This window comes from Astyanax mexicanus, chromosome 11 (genome assembly GCF_023375975.1).
Source record: "Astyanax mexicanus isolate ESR-SI-001 chromosome 11, AstMex3_surface, whole genome shotgun sequence".
Taxonomy (NCBI): Eukaryota; Metazoa; Chordata; class Actinopteri; order Characiformes; family Acestrorhamphidae; genus Astyanax; species Astyanax mexicanus.
In genome coordinates, this window is record NC_064418.1 from 47,924,678 (window position 1) to 47,944,932 (window position 20,255).

The following is a 20,255-nucleotide window of genomic DNA, read 5'->3' on the forward strand; positions in this document are numbered from 1 at the left end:
ACTTTATATGTGAGCCGTTAACCGTGCATTATGCAACTTGATTTAAAGCATGTCAGTGTGTCTTTGCTATCGTAACGACTGGAAAAGTACACCTTGCCCAGCTCGTACTAATTCTCTTAAATGATCATGCGTTTCACTTGCCATTCCCTTAAAGAGCCAGAATCACTCTGACTTTGGCGTATTACTATTTTAAAGATGCAGCCACCTCCACTTCTGGTATCAACAATAAAAGCTTCTGTTTATTGTTTATGTAAAAGTTGGGTTTGTGCACTGCTGCTGTGTGTTCATGTGTGTGCTCGTTGGGGGTGTGCCTGTGTTGGCAATTCACTGCAAAGATAGCAATAAACGTCTGACTGTTGTTGTCTGTCTAGGTTGTATTTAGTCAGTGGAGCACCTGTGTTTTCTGTTGCCAACATAGAGATAGCAATGCACAAGAACTTTACCTGAACACACCTCATTTCCAGACCACCTATATATACATAAAGGCAGTAAGATGGAAAAACTACAAAAAAAGAAAAGCTTAGTAGAAGAGCTACCAAGCTAGATTCAATACCCGGTGACAAGAGAACAAAGAAAACAGGGAGGTATACATACAAGGTAGTCCAGGTGTAAGCAGTCAGAAGCTCGGCGAGCACGAACGCCATAGTGTAACATGATCAGGGAAGTCCGTGAGTGAGCATGCTGGAAATTGGAGTCCTTGTTGTGAAGTTCAAAGTCCTGAGCAGGCAGGACTGGTTGCAGTCTGATATGTAACTCCGCCCATTTCTATATATGTTTCAGCCCTGCCCATTTTGCATTTAATTTTTCTGATCTAAACTGTCCTTTTGTTACCAAAAGAACAACAATTCCAACAGTTAGTTTCCTCTTTGCTAACATTACCACATTTTTATTCTGCCAAGAAATTACTTTTTAAACCTTATTCTGCATCTGGAACAGACCATCTGTATTACATGGAGTAGCTGAGTTAGTAACACTTTTTACACTTTTTATAGTGATATCACTGTAATATCGTACAGTGAGATGCCCTGAGATTCACACTGCTTGTGCAGACCCACGTTTTATTCAGGATAAGTGTAAAAAAAAAACAAGTGACAAGGGAACAAAGGAAACTGGGTTACATATACAAGGTAGTGCAGGTGTGTGCAATCAGAAGCTCGGCGAGCATGAGCGCCATAGTGTCACCTGATCAGGGAAGTCTGTAAGTGAGCATGCTGGGAATTGGGGTCCTTGTTGAGAAGTTCAAAGTTGAGCAGGCAGCGTTGACAGCATTAGGACTTAGTTAACTATACTAGAAATTATATCGTACAGTGAGATGCCCTCAGATTCACACCGCTTGTGCAGAACCACGTTTTATTCAGGATAAGTGTGAAACGGAAAAACAGTGTTAAACCGTGAGGAGCCAACACACCCCAGTGTTATTAAACCTCTGCTCACTTAGTTTTTATCTGAGTCTTTAATCATCTGCTAACAATATCAAACTGCAGCACACATGCTCAGTCTTATCTCCACATTATCCACGCTGAGGGAAGCGTCTCCACAGCGCAGTGTAATTAAACACACACAGTGAGAGAATGTCACGCCACGGTGGAGGAGAACGCTACTCAGGGTTATTTGTTTAGCTGCTGATTTAACGGCCTGCGATCAGATCCGACGTCCTCACGCTCTAACGCACACGTGTTCTCAGTGGGTGTACGCCGCTGTTATCTGGGAAAAATGACCCCCCAGCGCCTATAGAGAGAGACTGATCTACAAACATGCCTTTAACACGTCTTATTGATTACTATTAGACTTGTAAATTCTGCCCTGTGACCCGCCTGTGGCTGTGTGGGCGGAGATCTCACATCCACAGCTTTTAAAACTTTTGTTTTTAGCCTCTTTTACCACTTTCTGAACTTCTTAGAAGTTTTTCTTAACTTTTTTTTTATCGAAAAATAGGCCTTCATTTATAGTAGAACATCATACTATACTATATGTACAAAAGTAATTCTTGAAGACTTTCTGCTAGATTGTGGAACATGATGATCAGGAGATGTTTCTTATCCCAGTCATGCAGCTTGCCATCAGCTGCCAGAGCCCTGAGAGAGCACAATTGGTCTTGCTATCTCTGGGTGGGTACAGTAGATGGTGCTCTTTCCTCTTTTCCCTCATCACTCCTAAAGGGTGATGTGGATCAGCACAAGGCTGCGTCTGTGAGCTGATGTATCAGAACCGAGTTGCTGCGCTTTCCTCCGAGCGTTAGTGCTGTGATGCTACTCAGCAATGCTACAGCATCAGCAGCAGTTCAAAAAGAGGCGGAGTCTGACTTCACATGTGCAGGAGGAGGCATGTGCTTCATGTCTTCACCCTCCTTGTGTCGGGGCATCACTAGTGATGGGGGATATACAGCTGAGGAGCAGCTGAATAAGTGGAATGATTGTTCAGATAAATTGAGATTAAATGGGAGAAAAAAAATCACTTTTTGAATGCTTTTGTATTTTGTATTGTTTATTTGGGTCGACATACATACAGGGTTACATATAGGGTCCTGTTTTTTTATATTATAAAACTCTCTAAATACATAAATAAAACACTATGTGTATTGTTTATTAGTTATAAGTGAAGATTAGTTATAGCATCACATTGCTAAATATTTAACATATGTATGTATTTATTTAGTGTAATACATTGTACTACACTATAACGAATGCACTGTTTTTCACTTTAATACATTTTAAATAAAAAATAATTTTAAACAGTTAACAAAACATATTTTTAATATGATTTTAATATTGATAAAATATCGTAAAAAGAGTTGCCAGAAAAATTACTTTTTTACTCATTGTGATCAAAATGAAAAGGTTAAACCTGCAGGAATGAACTTTTATTAAGCTAATTTATATTGAAGCTATAAATGTTTCCGAGTTGATTAGAGATGACAGGTAGGAGAGTTTAGACAGGGAAGACTGTTTACCCACCAAAATAACTCCCGTCATCAGCGCCGCGCTATCAGACTCCACACACACTTCATTATCATGTGTGTATCGTGTTCCGCTGGCTGAAAGGGCAGAGCTAAATCTGAGTTTGGAGCTGAAATGTCTCATTTTCGAGCCGGCGAGAAGACGACACCATTTCCAGGCCTTTCTAACTCAATTTCCCTCCCTCATCCCTCGCTCTCTCACTTCCAGAGAGGCTGCAGGTACAGAGCAGGTGACAGGACTGACATTCTGACTGGAACGGTGGGCCGTCCATATTTAGCACAATTATTTCCTCTCTCTCTCTCCGTCCTCGGAGTGTGTAGCACTCCTCCAGCGCTTTATCTCTCCCCATCGTTAACATTTTATTCTTATCTGGGCGTGTGACAGGGATCAGCTTTAATAATGCAGCCGCTTACAAAGGTGACAGTGTTTGCTGACTGCTCAAAAGGACAAGCCGGGGAACTTTCCTCACCCCGTTAAAAAAGAGCCTGTCGAACTTCCCGCCCATCCGTCTGCTTCAGCACTCATTAACTGCAGAGTCCAGACACAAAAGAGCCTATAGAGCCCCTCCCGGCCCAACGCTCTTCATCAGAATTACTGCTTCACGGCTCTTTTTAATACTATATAAAAATCTGACGTGAATTTAATCACGTTCCATTGTTCCTTACAATACAGATACACATGCAGCAGGGCGCTGTCGCTCAGCCACGCCGTCAGATAATGGTGAGAAATGACTGACGCCGCAGCCGTCTCGTCTCCTCTTCTCCAGAAACACTGATTATCACTCCAGCTGAAAGGGACGGTTCTGTTCTCGGACACCGCCGGGATTCACACGCCTTCACACTCCTCCTCACACACTCCGTTTAATAATTCCTCACGCTGAAACCAGAACAGAAACTGTAGAAGACGGTAAAAAGTGCAGACTGTAAACTTTCAGACCGTCCCACATATAAGTGTGGGGACTCTATAAGTAGAACAGGAGATACTGTATTACCATCTCAATTTCATTCCAAGTTCAGCCTGGGTTTGCATCTTATAATAGTCTTAGAATAGACAAAGAATTAGCTTAGAATTAGCTTAGAATAGCCGAAGAATAGCCAAAGAATAACCAAAGAATAGCCAAGGAATAAGCTTAGACTAGCCTTAGAATAGCCTTACAATAGCCAAAGAATTTGCCCAGAATAGCCTTAGAATAGCCAAGGAATTAGCTTAGAATTAGCCTTATAATAGATAAAAAATTAGCTTAGAATTAGCCTTATAATAGCCAAAGAATTAGCTTAGAATAGCCTTAGAATAACCAAAGAATTATCCTAAAATAGCCAAAGCTTAGAATAGCTTTAGAATAGCCAAAGAATAACCAAAGAATAGCCAAGGAATTAGCTTAGACTAGCATTAGAATAGCCTTATAATAGCCAAAGAATTAGCTTAGAATTAGCCTTATAATAGACAAAGAATTAGCTTAGAATAGCCTTAGAATAGCTAAAGAACTAGCTTAGAATTAGCTTAGAATAGCCTTAGAATAGCTAAAGAACTAGCTTAGAATTAGCTTAGAAAAGCCAAATAATTAGCTTAGAGTAGCCTTAAAACAGCCAAAAAAAATAGCTTATAATTATCTTAGAATAGCCAAAGAATTATGAATAGATTTATTCATTGTATAGGTTATTAAGTCATAAACACCTTACAAATAAACAATAATGAACATGCTCTTACTCGGTTCTGATACAGCAGCTCACAGATGCAGCCTTGTGCTGATCCACATCACCCTAGGAGTGATGAGGGGAAAGAGCGCCATCTACTGTACCCACCCAGAGAGAGCAAGAGCAATTGTGCTCTCTCAGGGTTCCAGCAGTTGATAGCAAACTGCATAAATGGGAATCAAACCCTACTAAAGCCCTACTAATTACATTTTATAAAACTCTGGAAATACATCATATTTAAAGCTATATTTAAATTGTTTATTAGTTATTAATAAAAAGCATAACATTGCTAAATACACTATATTTATGTAGTCCCTTATTTCTTATCCCTCATCCATCAACTCCCATCAGAGCCCCACTCACTAGATCATTTCATTCTGCTGGTTGAGAAACTCAGACAGTACACAACATTAGGACTAGCCAGCAGACTTCTTCTGAGGGAGGGATCTATATCTACAGCCCGTGGCAAGTTAAAAGATAAGGGAGATGTAAGTACTTTCACATAATGATTTTTGTGCTTCTATCACAGTTAAGTATAGTACAAGCTTGTATGTGTTTAGCCATTTAGCACAAGCTAACACTAATTTGTGATAAACGTACAGCGTAAACATGCATTTGCATAAAAGTGACAGAGCCCTTAAACGTCTTATTCTGAAAGGGACTGAAACTCGTGAGAGTTATTGTTTTGTAGAGCCCATAGACCTATTCTAACTTGTGTAAAAAGAGGTATAATATCTATAATATCTTTAATATTTTTTTCTCCAGATGTGAAGGTGGTCCACACAGACTGAATTCACACTCAGCCCACTCTGCTGACGGCACCACGACTCCGAGAGTGTGGGTGATAATCCCCCGATTCATTAGGAGGCAGTGTGGGTGAGGGTGTTACATCACTTCAGATAGCATTTAACTAAATACTTCTAACAGCATCCTAACCGCAGAACCTTCCAGAACCTACAGGAAGAGTCCAGGAGAGAACAATACTGTAAATATACAGAGAGAAAATAATAATAACATTAACTCTGTGATTCTCTACGCTTCAGGAGGACAGAGATTAGATTTCAGGGTTCAGGTTTAAATATATGAGATTTATTTTATTTTTATAAATAGTCCAGTAATCACACACTGCTCTACTGTCCAGCCTTGAACACAGCGACCTTTCAGAGTCCTCATAAAACTGCTTTACTGATATAAATGGCTTTAGTTAAGCTTTTTTAAAATACACAAACAAACAAAATAGAATAAGTAGAAAAAATTGTATGTGGCAATGAATAAATGTAAATGTATATTTTTGGTTTATATAATTGTTCCTCTCTTTATAAACTTTTATTTTATTGTCTTATTCTCATTATTTTGCTTTAACAAATGCATTTGATCACTAGTAATGTAGTAAAATCTCTAGTAATACATTTTATTCTTGATTGTAAACTGGTAAAAACTAAAATAAGGTTGCCAAATTTCCCATGAGAACTACCCAGTTTAGCTCCACCCGTTTAGCCTGCAGCAGTTTAGCTCCACCCATTCATTCAGTCTACAGCAGTGTAGCTCCACCCCTTTATTCAGTCGACAGCAGTTTAGCTCCACCCATTCATTCAGTCTACAGCAGAGTAGATCCACCCCTTCATTCAGTCTACAGCAGTTAAGCTCCACCCATAAATTCAGTCTACAGCAGTGTAGCTCCACCCATTTAATCAGTCTACAGCAGTATAGCTCCACCCCTTCATTCAGTCTACAGCAGTTTAGCTCCTCCCATTCATTCAGTCTACAGCAGAGTAGATCCACCCATTCATTCAGTCTACAGCAGTGTAGCTCCACCTCTTTATTCAGTCTACAGCAGTTTAGTTCCACCCATTCATTCAGTCTACAGCAGTTTAGCTCCTCCCATTCATTCAGTCTACAGCAGAGTAGATCCACCCCTTCATTCAGCCTACAGCAGTTAAGCTCCACCCATAAATTCAGTCTACAGCAGTGTAGCTCCACCCATTTAATCAGTCTACAGCAGTATAGCTCCACCCCTTCATTCAGTCTACAGCAGTTTAGCTCCTCCCATTCATTCAGTCTACAGCAGAGTAGATCCACCCATTCATTCAGTCTACAGCAGAGTAGATCCACCCATTCATTCAGTCTACAGCAGTGTAGCTCCACCTCTTTATTCAGTCTACAGTTTAGTTCCACCCATTCATTCAGTCTACAGCAGAGTAGCTCCACCCCTTCATTCAGTCTACAGCAATTTAGCTCCATTCATTTTGTTTTAAAAGAAAGAAAGAAAGTAAAACACTGCATTCCAGCATAAGAATCTTGTCTCATCTGTGAAACATGGTGGTGGGAGTATCATGGTTTGGGCCTGTTTTGCTGCATCTGGGACAGGACATCTTGCCATCACTGATGGAACCATTAATTTTGAATTATATCAGAGAATTCTAAAGAAAAAAAAAGACATCTGTCCATGAACTCAATCTCAAGAGAAGATGGATCATGCAACAAGACAATGACCCTAAGCAAACAAGTCATTTTACCAAAAGTTAAGGTTTTGGAATGGGGCCAAGTCAAAGTCCTGACCTTAATCCATAATTCCAAATGTTGTGGAAGGAGCTGAAATTAGAAATTTATGTGAGAAAACCACATTAAGCACCAATATCCCAAAGTTGAAGCTGGATTATTTTTCTCAATAAATAAATGACCAAGTATAATATTTTTGTCTAATTTTTTTTAACTGGGTTTCCTTTATCTGCTATTAGGACTTCTTTTAGAAAATCTGATGATGTTTTAGATCATATCCTTGCAGAAATATATAAAAAATAATCAATAAACCATATTTCTGAAGCATTAGGGAAAGTGAAGTACTGGACTTGTGTCCTGATTAATAGAATCTCAGCTGGGTGGAGGAAGCTGGAGAGGAACTGGAGGATAAGATGAAGTGTAGCAGAGGATTCTGGGAGTGTGTGTTATTTATATACATGCTCTCTCACACACAGTCGAGTCAAAGCGAGGAGAAAACACACAGCACAAACTTCAGCTGACAAACAGCATTAAAATAACACACAGCGCTGCGCTATAAACCCGGTCAGCAGTCTTATTATAGAACTATAATAACCAGCAGACTGAGCATCTCCACAATCACTGCCTGAACACACGGACTCGCCCATATTCTTATTATTTCTAATGAACGGCCTCATTAAATTTAATGAATGCACTCAATATCTGCCGTCTCTCTGACCTCTGACCCGTGTAAAAATGTCATCTTTGTTGCATTGTGCTGACCGCACGTTCAGACCCACTCGGGAAGGTCAACAAAATGTCAGCGGTATCTGGAGAACGGGCTAATAGCATGCCATGAAAAGATTCCTGATACTTTACTGAACCAAAAATATATAAAAATATTAATAAATACAAAATACACGCATTAAAATATCCATACCACTAAATTATACAGTATTATTATATTCAACACTTTAGCATTTAAAAAATGGAGTATGTAGTAGGTGTTTCTAATAAAGTGGCCATCACTGAGTGGAAGCACCAGGTAGGTAGTAGGTGTTTCCAATAAAGTGGCCATTAGTGAGTGAAGGCACAAAGTAGGTAGTAGGTGTTTCCAGTAAAGTGACCATTAGTGAGTGAAAGCACAAGATAGTAAGTAGCTGTTTCCAATAAAGTGACCATCAGTGAATGAAAGCACAATGTATGAAGTAGGTGTTTCTGATAAAGTGGCCACCACTGAGTAGAAGCACAAGGTATGCAAAATGCATGCGTTAAAAAACTCCATACCACTAAATTATACAGTATTATTATATTTAACACTTTAGCATTGAAAAAAACAAGGTAGGTGTTTCCAATAAAGTGGCCACTGAGAGGACACACAAGGTAGGTAGTAGGTGTTTCTAATAAAGTGGCCACAGTGAGTAGAAGCACAAGGTATGGAGTAGACGTTTCTAATAAAGTGGCCATCACTAATTAGAAGCGCAAGGTGTGCAGTAGGTGTTTCTAATAAAGTGGCCAGTAAGTGAAAGCACAAGCTTGTACAGAACATGTTTCTGATAAAGTGGCCATCACTAAGTAGAAGCACAAGGTAGGTAGTAGGTGTTTCCAATAAAGTGGCCATTAGTGAGTAAAAGCACAAGGTATGCAGTAGGTGTTTCCAATAAAGTGGCCACTTAGAGGACGCACAAGGTATGAAGTAGGTGTTTCTTATAAAGTGTCCATTGGTGAATAGTGTTTCTGATAAAGTGGCCAGTGAGTGGATGCATTAGCTAGTACAGTAGGCGTTTCTAATAAAGTGGCCATTAGTGAATTTAAGAACAAGGTATGAAGTGGGTGTTTCTGATAAAGTGGCCATCACAAAGTAGAAACACAAGATATGTAGTAGGTGTTTCCAATAAAGTGGCCATCAGTGAGTGAAAGCACAAGGAATGTAGTAGGTGTTTCTAATAAAGAGGCCAGTAATTAAACATGCAATGTACATAGCATGTGTTTCTAATAAAGTGGCCACAATGAGTAGAAGCACAAGGTATGTAGTAGGTGTTTCTAATAAAGTGGCCAATTAGTGTAAGCACAGTGTAGGTAGTAGGCATTTCTAAAAAAGTGGCCAAAAAGTAAACATACAATGTACATTGAAGGTGTTTCTAATAAAGTGGCCGCAATGAGTAGAAGCACAAGGTAGGTAGTGGGTGTTTCTAATAAAGTGGGCAGTAAGAAAAACATACAATGTACATAGTAGGTGTTTCGAATAAAATGGCCAGTGAGTGAAAACACAAGGTAGTGTGTAGTAGGTGTTTCTAATAAAGTGACCAGGAACAGAACTACAATGTAACAGGTGTTTCTAATAAAGTGACCAGGAACAGAACTACAATGTAACAGGTGTTTCTAATAAAGTGGCCATCACTAATTAGAAGCACAAGGTATGCAGTAGGTGTTTCTATTGGAGTGTTAATTATTATATAGTACATTCTGTATATAAGTACAGTATATCTGTATTAGAGGGTTTTTATTGGTTACCTCTGGTCTCCAGGCCTCGTCCGCAGGACTCCGCCGCTCCGCTCATCCCCTGCCGGACAGAATCTGGCACCAGCATGCACGAGTGCCACTTGTGTGTTCTCCACCTGAGAGGAAACAGGCGGATCCCAGCAGCAGAGTGAGTGTATTGTAGAGCATCTGAACTGTTGCCAGCAGCTAAAGCGCTAATACCTTGTTTCACACTGCAGGTGTTTAGAATGCAAACAGAAAGAGCCCAAAATGTTTACGCCACATCCCAACGTGTAAACATTCACACAGCCCGACGGGAGCGCGGCGGAACCGGCCCGGTGTTTCTAATTACGGCTCCGGCTGCTTAAACATTAATTAGCGCTGCTGTTAGATATTACTGAGCGGATGATAATTCATGTGAAAGTGTATTGTGCTGCGCTGACAGAGTAATCTCAGTAACGCTGAGGGAAGAGCGTGCTGTTATTTAGGGGGGTGGAAGATGAAGGGGTGTAGGTGGATGGAGGGGTGGAGGGGGGGTGGGTGCTAAGGTAAGCAGGTAAAGGTGTGTTTGAAGGTGACCTGTAGGTGGGACACACAGGCAGGGCTTCACACTCGCGCTCCTCGAACAGCGTGTCGGGACACTCCTGACCACCACCGGACGATCTCTGGACGATAGTCCTGTAGCGAGACTGCGACGGGATGGAGGAGTTGGCTAATAGAGAAAAAAACAGACAAACACACACACAAAAAAAATCAGATAAATGTATGTACATAAATTAGAGACCACCTAAAAATTATATATATTTTTTGTTTTTACCAATTTAAAATCCTCTGGAATATAATCAAGAGGAAGATGGATGAACACAAACCATCAAACCACCAAACTGAACTGCTTGAATTTAATTTTTGCACCATAAGTAAAGCAGCATAAAGTTATCCAAAAGCAGTGTGTAAGACTGGTGGAGGAGAACATGATGCCAAGATGCATGAAAAAAAAAACTGTGATTAAAAACCAACCAGGGTTTTTCCACCAAATATTGATTTCTGAACTCTTAAAACTTTATGAATATGAACTTCTTGTTTTCTTTGCATTATTTGAGGTCTGAAAGCTCTGCATCTTTTTTTGTTATTTCAGTCATTTCTCTTTTTTGTTCTCTACTGTTTGCTACAAAGAAACCACCATCCTAAGTGTAAATAAATGTACTGGGCGCTGGGAGGCAGGCTAAGCGGAGTCTATGTATATATATGTCTATGACATTATCATTACATTACAAAGTGGTTTTTATTAAGCTTCTTGAGGACTTTTTAAGTTATTAATGCCTTGTTTTAAATGTCAGAGCTTTCTGTATTCTACCAAGAGGGTGTGGCGCTTCTTTGAGCCTGGATAACGGTGTAAAAAGCGATTTATTGGGGCAAAATAAACCCCGATATGGGCGTTGTACAGAATGCAGGGCAAAAAGCACAAAATTACTGTATCTCAGAACGCTGTGTGAGCTATTGAACAAAGGTAAGAACTTTTTATCATGTTTTACTACTTTTTAATCATGTTTTACTACCAAAAGTCCATTTTACACCAGAGTTCTCTTTTTTAAGGTGCTCAAACTTTTGTCTGGTACTATATATTAGTATATTATATGAAGTTAAGCAGACAAGACATTGAATATTTTGGTTTTATACTGTGTGCAATCAAATAATTTCTGATTTGAGGCTAAAAAGTAGCACTGATCTAACATAAGCACATCAGGAGGACCAGTAGCTGGTTATCTAGAACCCTGTAGGAGATTAAAGATTGAAGGTGTGTCAGAAGGTCACTGGTGCCGCCATTAGAGAGAAGTTTTCCAACCTACAGGATTTAACACTTGTTTACACGGGGCTTAAACGGCACTGCGGGAACGCAGACGTGTGAGTGCAGACTGCAGTTATTAACAGGGGTGTAGGTGAATATCACACTCACGTCTGCAGTGTTCCCGATGAGCAAACGAGCACAGGAACACTATGTTTAATTAAAGCAGCTCCACGTTAATTGCACACTATTATTAACCAGTGCGGCACCTGCGCTGTGCAGCTGAGGAGCATCCAGGCTGAAGGAAGGTCAATATCTCCCCGGCTGCAGGTCGACCCGCCGCATGAATAATAAATGAAGGGCTCACGCTCCGCATGTGCACGCGCACCGGCGTGAGTCCTGCGCCGGAGCCGCCCGGCGCTCTCCGGGTTCGGACCCTGCATCGACGGAACGGCCTCATTTGGCAGCGCTGCAGGCCTCATTACACATCTCTAATTACCGAAGAATGAAAAGGCCGAGATTGAGAGCACCGTCACGTCAGCCCAGAGTAAAGAACAGCTATTTACAGACCCGGCGTTGGCTATTTCTAAACAATTACAGCTCGTCTGATTCCCCCGAGAGCTCCCTTTTCTGTTCTCAGCCATTAAAAATCTATTTCTTTCATGACTGTCTTTTATCAGACTCATTAAAATCAAATTTCAGCGTTTTATCTGAGAATAGATGCATCATTTAGAGGAGGAGGAGGAGGAGGAGGAGGAGGAGGGTGGAGATGTGCGTTGTGGGAGTGCGTTGGTAAAAGAAAACTTCTTTAAAGCAATACTTTAGAATAGTGTGAACTGCGGGACATACTGTCATTTATGCATATTTTTAAGCAGCACTTTAATCATCATGACCATAATAATAGATTTATTATTATTTGTTCATGTACAGGTACAGGGGTTGGACAATGAAACTGAAACCTGTCGTCATTTTTTTTGTGTGGAATTTCAGGTTTCATGGCTAAATTGGAGCAGCCTGGTGGTCAATCTTCATTAATTGCACATTGCACCAGTAAGAGCAGAGTGTGAAGGTTCAGTTAGCAGGGTAAGAGCACAGTTCTGCTCTAAATATTACAATGCACACAACATTATGGGAGACATACCAGAGTTCAAAAGAGGACAAATTGTTGGTGCACGTCTTGCTGGAGCATCTGTGACCAAGACAGCAAGTCTTTGTGATGCATCAAGAGCCACGGTATCCAGGGTAATGTCAGCATACCACCAAGAAGGACCGACCACATCCAACAGGATTAACTGTGGACGCTGTAAGAGGAAGCTGTCTGAAAGGGATGTTTGGGTGCTAACCTGGATTGTATCCAATAAAAAACATAAAACCACGGCTGATCAAATCACGCAGAATTCAATGTGCACCTCAACTCTCCTGTTTCCACCAGAACTGTCCGTCACCTCAATCAATTACTGTGCTCTAAAACCAGGTGTTTCAGTTTCATTGTCCAACTCCTGTATTTCCTGACCTGTTTCTCTGTCATTTCCTCCTCTGTGCTGCTGTAATATTGCAAATATTATCATGTCATATCTTACCAGCATGACTGTGTTGGTTGACTAGCACGACCAAAATCAAGTGTAACATACACTATGGTGTTTAAAAGTTGGTTAATTTGATTAAAAAATATATTTTTAATGATTAGAAGTTGCACCGATTGCTGATACAAACATTAACGATTAATAGTTTTAGAACACTCTTATTTTTCCACCTTTATTTTTGCCATTTAAGCTCTTTAAGTTCAGTCAAAAACCAGAAATAGCTTATAATCCAGTGTACAAAACTTTGAAAACAGCAAGGCCTTAAAGAAAAATAAATTAAATAAAAAATAATGGAAGAAAAAATGGAAAAGAAAATCATATTCTTAAAAAAAAAAATGAAGCTGTGTTTTCAGCAAACAATTCATTGGTTAAAAACTGAAATCTAGTATAAAGTTTTTCTTTTTTTTGACAGTAGAAACAGTTACTCCAACAAAAGCAAGATAAACACTCTCCAAGTCATAGAGTGATATAACATCACATCTATTAGAGACACAGTGTAGCCAAGTTAGCATCAATCTAGCTAAAGTGTGGGTTGTACAGCTCTATAAAAAATTAGGAGACATTTCTCTTAAAATCCAAAATCCAAATAAAAATATTGTATTTTAGAGCATTTATGTGTAGAAAATGAGAAATGGCTCAAATAACAAAAAAAAAGATGCAGAGCTTTCAGATGTCAAATAATGCAAAGAAAACAAAGTTCATATTCATAAAGTTTTAAGAGTTCAGAAATCAATATTTGGTGGAATAACCTTGGTTGCTTTTTAATCACAGTTTTTTTTTTCATGCATCTTGGCATCATGTTTTCCTCCACCAGTCTTACACACTGCTTTTGGATAACTTTATGCTGCTTTACTCCTGGTGCAAAAGTTCAAGCAGTTCAGTTTGGTGGTTTGATGGTTTGTGATCATCCATCTTCCTCTTGATTATATTCCAGAGGTTTTAAATTAGGTAAAATATTTATTCTTAAAGACCTTGCAGAGCTGGTTAGCTACATTAGCCTAGTAGCATCAGTGCTAAAGCTATCTAGATCAGTGTGTGTGTGTTTGAGCTGATGTGAGTAAAGGGCAGAACATGTGTAAATGTGATTTTTTTTGCTGAACGGCTGCTTTAAGCTCTTCATCCCGCTGAGCAGAAGCCTCACATTCAGCAGAGCTGCAGGAGTGTGTGATGACACGCCGCAGCGTCTTAGCGCGCCAGCCTCGCACATAACAATCTAATCTCTAACGCTGCATCGCATTCATTACTCACGCGCAGAGGGTCTCCAAGGACGCATCACATTTCCATCTTTTTAATAACAAACTCTATAACTTTAATCTCTCCGTTCTTCAGAGAATAAAAGCAAATCAGTCCATCAGGAAGGAGCTGCTGAGTGGAACTGCTGTTTGCCAGCTTTGTTCAAAGTCAGCACGGGGGAGTATTCATTATTTATTAATATAAACTCCAGTTTAATCTCATTTGTCACTTTCGGACTGCGATTTAAAATGCATACTATAATAATTCACAGAGGATACTACCTAATTAATACAACACATTCAATAATGCACAGTAGATTCTGATTATACAGTACCAGTCAGTACCTACACTGTAAATGAATAGTGAAGTGATCTATCAGACTATGAAGGAACACATAAGGAATCATGTAGTAACTTAAAATTTGGCGGCACGGTGGCTTAGTGGTTAGCACGTTCGGGTCTTGGGTTCAAGTCCCTATCTGGGTGGAGTTTCCATGTTCTCCCCGTGTCTGTGTGGGTTTCCTCCGGGGACTCCGGTTTCCTCCCACAGTCCAAAAACATGGAGATCAGGTAAATTGGATACTCTAAATTGCCCTGAAAAATGTAATACTCTAAATTGATCTGGTGTGTGTGTGTAAAAAGTGTGTGGTATGTTTGTAAGTTGTGTGTGTGTAAGTGTGGGTGTAAATGTGTGGTATGTGTGTAAATGTGTGTATGATTGTGCCCAGATATGGATTGGCACTCTGTCCTGGGTAAATGCTGTAGTGCTCGATGCAGTCCTCCAGGTGGACGGTCGTTTCTGGTTGAGAGTACGCTGTGCGCTATTGGCTGCCGCTTCTCACCGGTGTGTGGATGTAATGTGCTTGTGTGTAAAAAAAAAAAAAACATGGAAATTGTAAAGCGTCCTTGGGTTTCTAGAAAGGCGCTATATAAGTTGAACTTCATTCATTCATTAAAAACAGTGTTAAACAAACCAAAATACCCTATGAAGCTTTTAGATGCTCTTATCTGAGTTTAAGCTGTTAAATTGTGATTTCTGAGGCTGGTAACTCGGATAAACGTATCCTGTACAACAAAGAAAACGTTTTCTCTTCCTTTACCTGGCCGTTCCTGATGAGTGCCAGTTCCATCAAGTGCTTTTTTGATGATATTTGCAATCAAAGATACTTTCAAAGTTCTTTAAATGCAGAGATGTACAAAACTGTCATCTAAGTAAGAGGTGCTACTTTGATTGTTTAACATTTTTTTGTTCATTAAATAATTCCATATGTTTTTTCTTCAGTAATAATTTACAATTCAGAACATTTTAAAATAAAGAACAAACGACTGAATTTAAGGTGTGTCCAAACTTTTGACTAGTACTATGTCATATTAGGTACTGAATAACACTCACAGTAACAGTGCATACTGAAAAATCTGTAGAGGATTTGGAATATTAAATAGTGACTACTGAATCATGTACTGTAGATGCTGAATAATTCACAGTTGTGAATACAGAATAAGTCATCCTTTAATACTTAAAAAAATCATAGTGGACACGGAATCATTCATAGTAGACACATAATGATTTGTAAGAGTTACTACTACTGAATATCACAGTGGACTAATAGTGATATTGAATAATTCATGGCAGATCATGGCAATTCATATCAGACACTGTATACATACATAGTGAACTGTGAATATAATACATGGTATACATAACAGTTTATAGTAGAGATTCTAAAAAATCATACTAGCCACTAAATAATTCAATATAATAAAATATATGAAAAAAAAAAAACAGATATTAAATGTGATCTGTAGGTGTGGTGGGACGGTACCTGGTAGGCAGGAGGTGGGACAGGCCGTCCATTCACTGAATGGAGTCACTATACAGTCTCTCCTACAGGGTAAAACACACGAGCGCTCAGAGTCCGGACGAGCTGAATCAGGACACCTAAAACACAACAACACAACAACTTTTTACAAATAAAATCCTTCAGTTTCACCTGTTTCAGAGTTTCAATAAGAAAGGTATATATATATACCCTTATAACATGTTTTTTAATGTAAATGACTAAGTGGGAAATTCCAAAACACACCCCGAAAAAGAAACAGAAACCGCAATCAGTGATACACAATGTGATTCCAAACACAAGAACTCTAAAACACACCAACCACACCATATACACCAAACACTCTAAACACACCATGTACACCAAATAACCAAACATACCATACAAACCCACCAACCAACCACACCATATACATCAAACACTCTAAACACACCATATACACCACATAACCAAACACACCAAACATCCCATACTCTCCAAACACACCTTGCAAGCCAACCAACCACACCATACACTCTATTACATTCCAAACACTCTAACCACACCATATACACCAATCAAAACCAAATGCACCAAACGTACCATACTCTCTAAACGCTTTAACCACTCAATTTATGCCAAACACACCATACTCTTTAAATGCTACCAAAAACTTAATTCATGCCAAACACAACATATATTCTAAACACTCTAACCACACCATATACACCAAACAAACCAAACACACTGTATTCTCCATTACACACCAACCATACCAAACACGCCATACTCTCTAAACACACAATTCACAACATAGAACCCAAACAAACACACCATATTCTCCAAACACTTGAAACACTCCAACACACAATACAAAAAATACTCCACCCACACTATATATACCAAACATACCATACACACCATAATACTCCAAACATACCAACCAAACCAGAACCTCCAAACACATCAAAGCCTTCATATAAACCTCAGGCTCCAAACACAACAGTGTGACACACCAAACAAACCAAAGAGACAGACTTGAAACAGCATCAGCATATGGTGTGTTTAAAACACACCATATACACCAACCACACCAAACACTCCAAACATATGAAAAACACCAAACACACACACCAATCACACTAAACGCTCCAAACATATGAAAAACACCACACAACACTTCAAACATATAAAAAAAAACACCATTTACTATATTTCCAAAACATTTAAAGCACAGCATACACTCCAAACACATCAAATGCCCTACACAGGCTAAACAAACAACAAACACACCCTGAAAGAGACAGAGGCCTAAAACATCTGCCAGCAATCGATGATACACACAGCGACAGTGTGATTCACACAGAGATAAGCAGAGACAGATACCCTGTCCTTGACTCCCTGCAGAACGGAAAGAAAACACACACACACACTTTTCCTGGAAATACTATATATATAGTATATTTTGCCACTGAACTATATGGCAGTCTGTAAGTATTTGGACACTGACTGTTATTTCAGTTCTGAACACACTGAATTCATAACCTTGAGCTCAGAGTGCAGAATATATTAAGCTGGAATGCTGACTTCATTAAAAAACAATTTATAATATGTTAATAGGTTGAGTGTAAATAGTGGACTGACTGACTGACTGAGTAACTGAGTGACTGACTGATGTCATTTTCAGTCAGAACATCCTGCAGAACAGAAGTTACTGTTTATCTCTTTATTAAACAGTGTGAAAGACTAGAGCAGCAGTAAAACTGTAGTGTGTGTGTAGTCTACTTGCCCTCCTCCACTTAAACAGAGGAAAACAGAATAGTGCACTTTGTTAAAAGTAAAATCTCTGCTTAAAAACATTTATTCCTAAATATGATCGACGTCATGGTCAATTAACAATACATTTGTGTTGTGTTGAAATCCTGACCACCAGACAACTGTGTTGTGTTCAGATTTCTATAAATATTATTGTGTTTTATTTTCAATATGTTAAAAATAATTGCATAAAAATGCGATATATCCCTCTAAAACATATCGATTAGTGCGATGTGATCTATTGTGAGCTGGTGATTTATTGTATCCCCAGGTTCCTGCCAATACACAGCCCTGCTGTAGAGGTGGAGCAGGTGTTTCTGATAAAATGGCCAGACTGTGAAGTAGTTCATGCGGTGTTTCCATTATTTTGCCCATTGTGTGAAATATGCAACCTCTTAACCCAAGAAGAAATTAATTTACTCTGCTTAGAAAGAGAGTTCCTCCTGCAGGGCAAGGGTACAAATACTGTCAGGATGTTCCTGTGAAACTATCATTGAGGTCATTTGGTCTCTAATAACACACACACACACACACACACACACTACAATATCAGTGCACTAAAAAAAATAAGACCCTTCACAGCAGGTATGCTGGTGCAGTGTGTATCTCAAGCTCAGCTGCAGCTCTTCTCTATTAGATCCTGACTGAGGAGAAATACAAGCAAGGTTTAGAGGTGAACACACACACACACACACACACACACACACACACACACAGACGGAAAATCAATCACAGTTCATAACTCAGCCTCCAACTTCCAAAATAAACCTCAGAAAACTGCAAACTCTGAGCTACAGCTCTGTGTAAAACTCAGAGCACGTATATCACTTCCAGTCAAAACAGCCATGCATCATATGAGCATTATAGAGCATTATAGAGCGCCACCTACACTTTCTGTAGTGTATTACAGTTTGTCAAAAAGTAAATGGATCATACAGACAATATATAGTATATAGAGCAGAGCAACAGATACACAGTAAAAGAAAGAGAAACAGAGAAACAGATAAAAACGTGGAGGGAGATAAAGGTAGAAGAACAGAGGGAGCGGGAGGAGGAGGATGTGAAGGTCAGGAGATGAGGGGATAGAGGTCAGCAGCGTGACCTCCTCTCCTCCTGAGAGATCTGATGAACTGTGGAGCTGAGGAGACGAGGCCTGGCTCTGAGGAGATACAGATCAGGAGCTCAGAGATGCCTGGCTGATGTCCCTCACGAGCAGCACCATCACAGGGTCCTCAGACGCTCCTCCAACAGATAACACCTCCAGGAACTGCAGCAGAGCCCAGCGTTTAATACACACTTATCTAACAGCCATGCTGCGGGCCAGTGTGTGTGTGTGTGTGTGTGTGTGTGTGTGTGTCCTTGGGGATACAGGAGATACACATGGAGGAGAAAAACTGACAGAGGCTTACGAGTCTGCTGGAGAAAACACAAATACACGTGTAAATATATAAATATCACATCAGTTAGCACTACATCACAGTGAATGCCATGGCACCTGTTACTACTGTGTCATAATACACCATCAGATCACCAGGTATCACTGCTGTCACAGTTACTCTTCCCATAACATCAGTTACCATGCCATCACATTGAAACACCACATCAGGTACTGTGCCATCACAGTCAACCAAAACATCACAGTCAACCAACACATCACATAGAAACAAACCCATCATAATTATCATCATACTTAATACCCCATTATAGTAAACCAACACATCACATCAGTTACCACCCCATTTCAGTGAACCATTAAATCAGTTTCCACCCTTATCACTGTGAACCAACGCATCATATCAGTTACCACTCCATCACAATGACCTACATCATCACATCATTTACCACCTCATCACAGTGACCTACATCATCACATCATTTACCACCTCATCACAGTGACCTACATCATCACATCAGTTTCCACCCCATTACAGTAAACCAACACATTAGAGTGAACCAACACATCACAGTGACCTACATCATCACATCATTCACCACCCCATTTCAGTGAACCATACCATTAAATCAGTTTCCACCCTTATCACTGTGAACCAACGCATCATATCAGTTACCACTCCATCACAATGACCTACATCATCACATCATTTACCACCTCATCACAGTGACCTACATCATCACATCAGTTTCCACCCCATTACAGTAAACCAACACATTAGAGTGAACCAACACATCACATTAGTTACCAACCCATCACAGTGACCTACATCATCACATCATTTACCACCTCATCACAGTGACCTACATCATCACATCATTTACCAACCCATCACAGTGACCTACATCATCACATCATTTACCAACCCATCACAGTGACCTACATCATCACATCAGTTTCCACCCCATTACAGTAAACCAACACATTACAGTGAACCAACACATCACATCAGTTACAACCTC

The 20,255-nt window shown here is 39.7% G+C and overlaps 1 protein-coding gene across 1 annotated transcript in view; it reads right to left on the reverse strand.

The window, feature by feature from the left end:
• The window catches only part of thsd7ba (thrombospondin, type I, domain containing 7Ba), a 391,489-nt gene that overhangs the window by 77,828 nt on the left and 293,406 nt on the right, over window positions 1-20,255 (reverse strand). The window contains exons 13-15 of the mRNA XM_049484694.1: window positions 16,032-16,147; window positions 10,190-10,322; window positions 9,644-9,747 (exon numbers count right to left, since the gene is read on the reverse strand). Coding sequence (XP_049340651.1) covers window positions 9,644-9,747; window positions 10,190-10,322; window positions 16,032-16,147 — 353 coding nt within the window. The remainder of the gene's footprint in view (window positions 1-9,643; window positions 9,748-10,189; window positions 10,323-16,031; window positions 16,148-20,255) is intronic.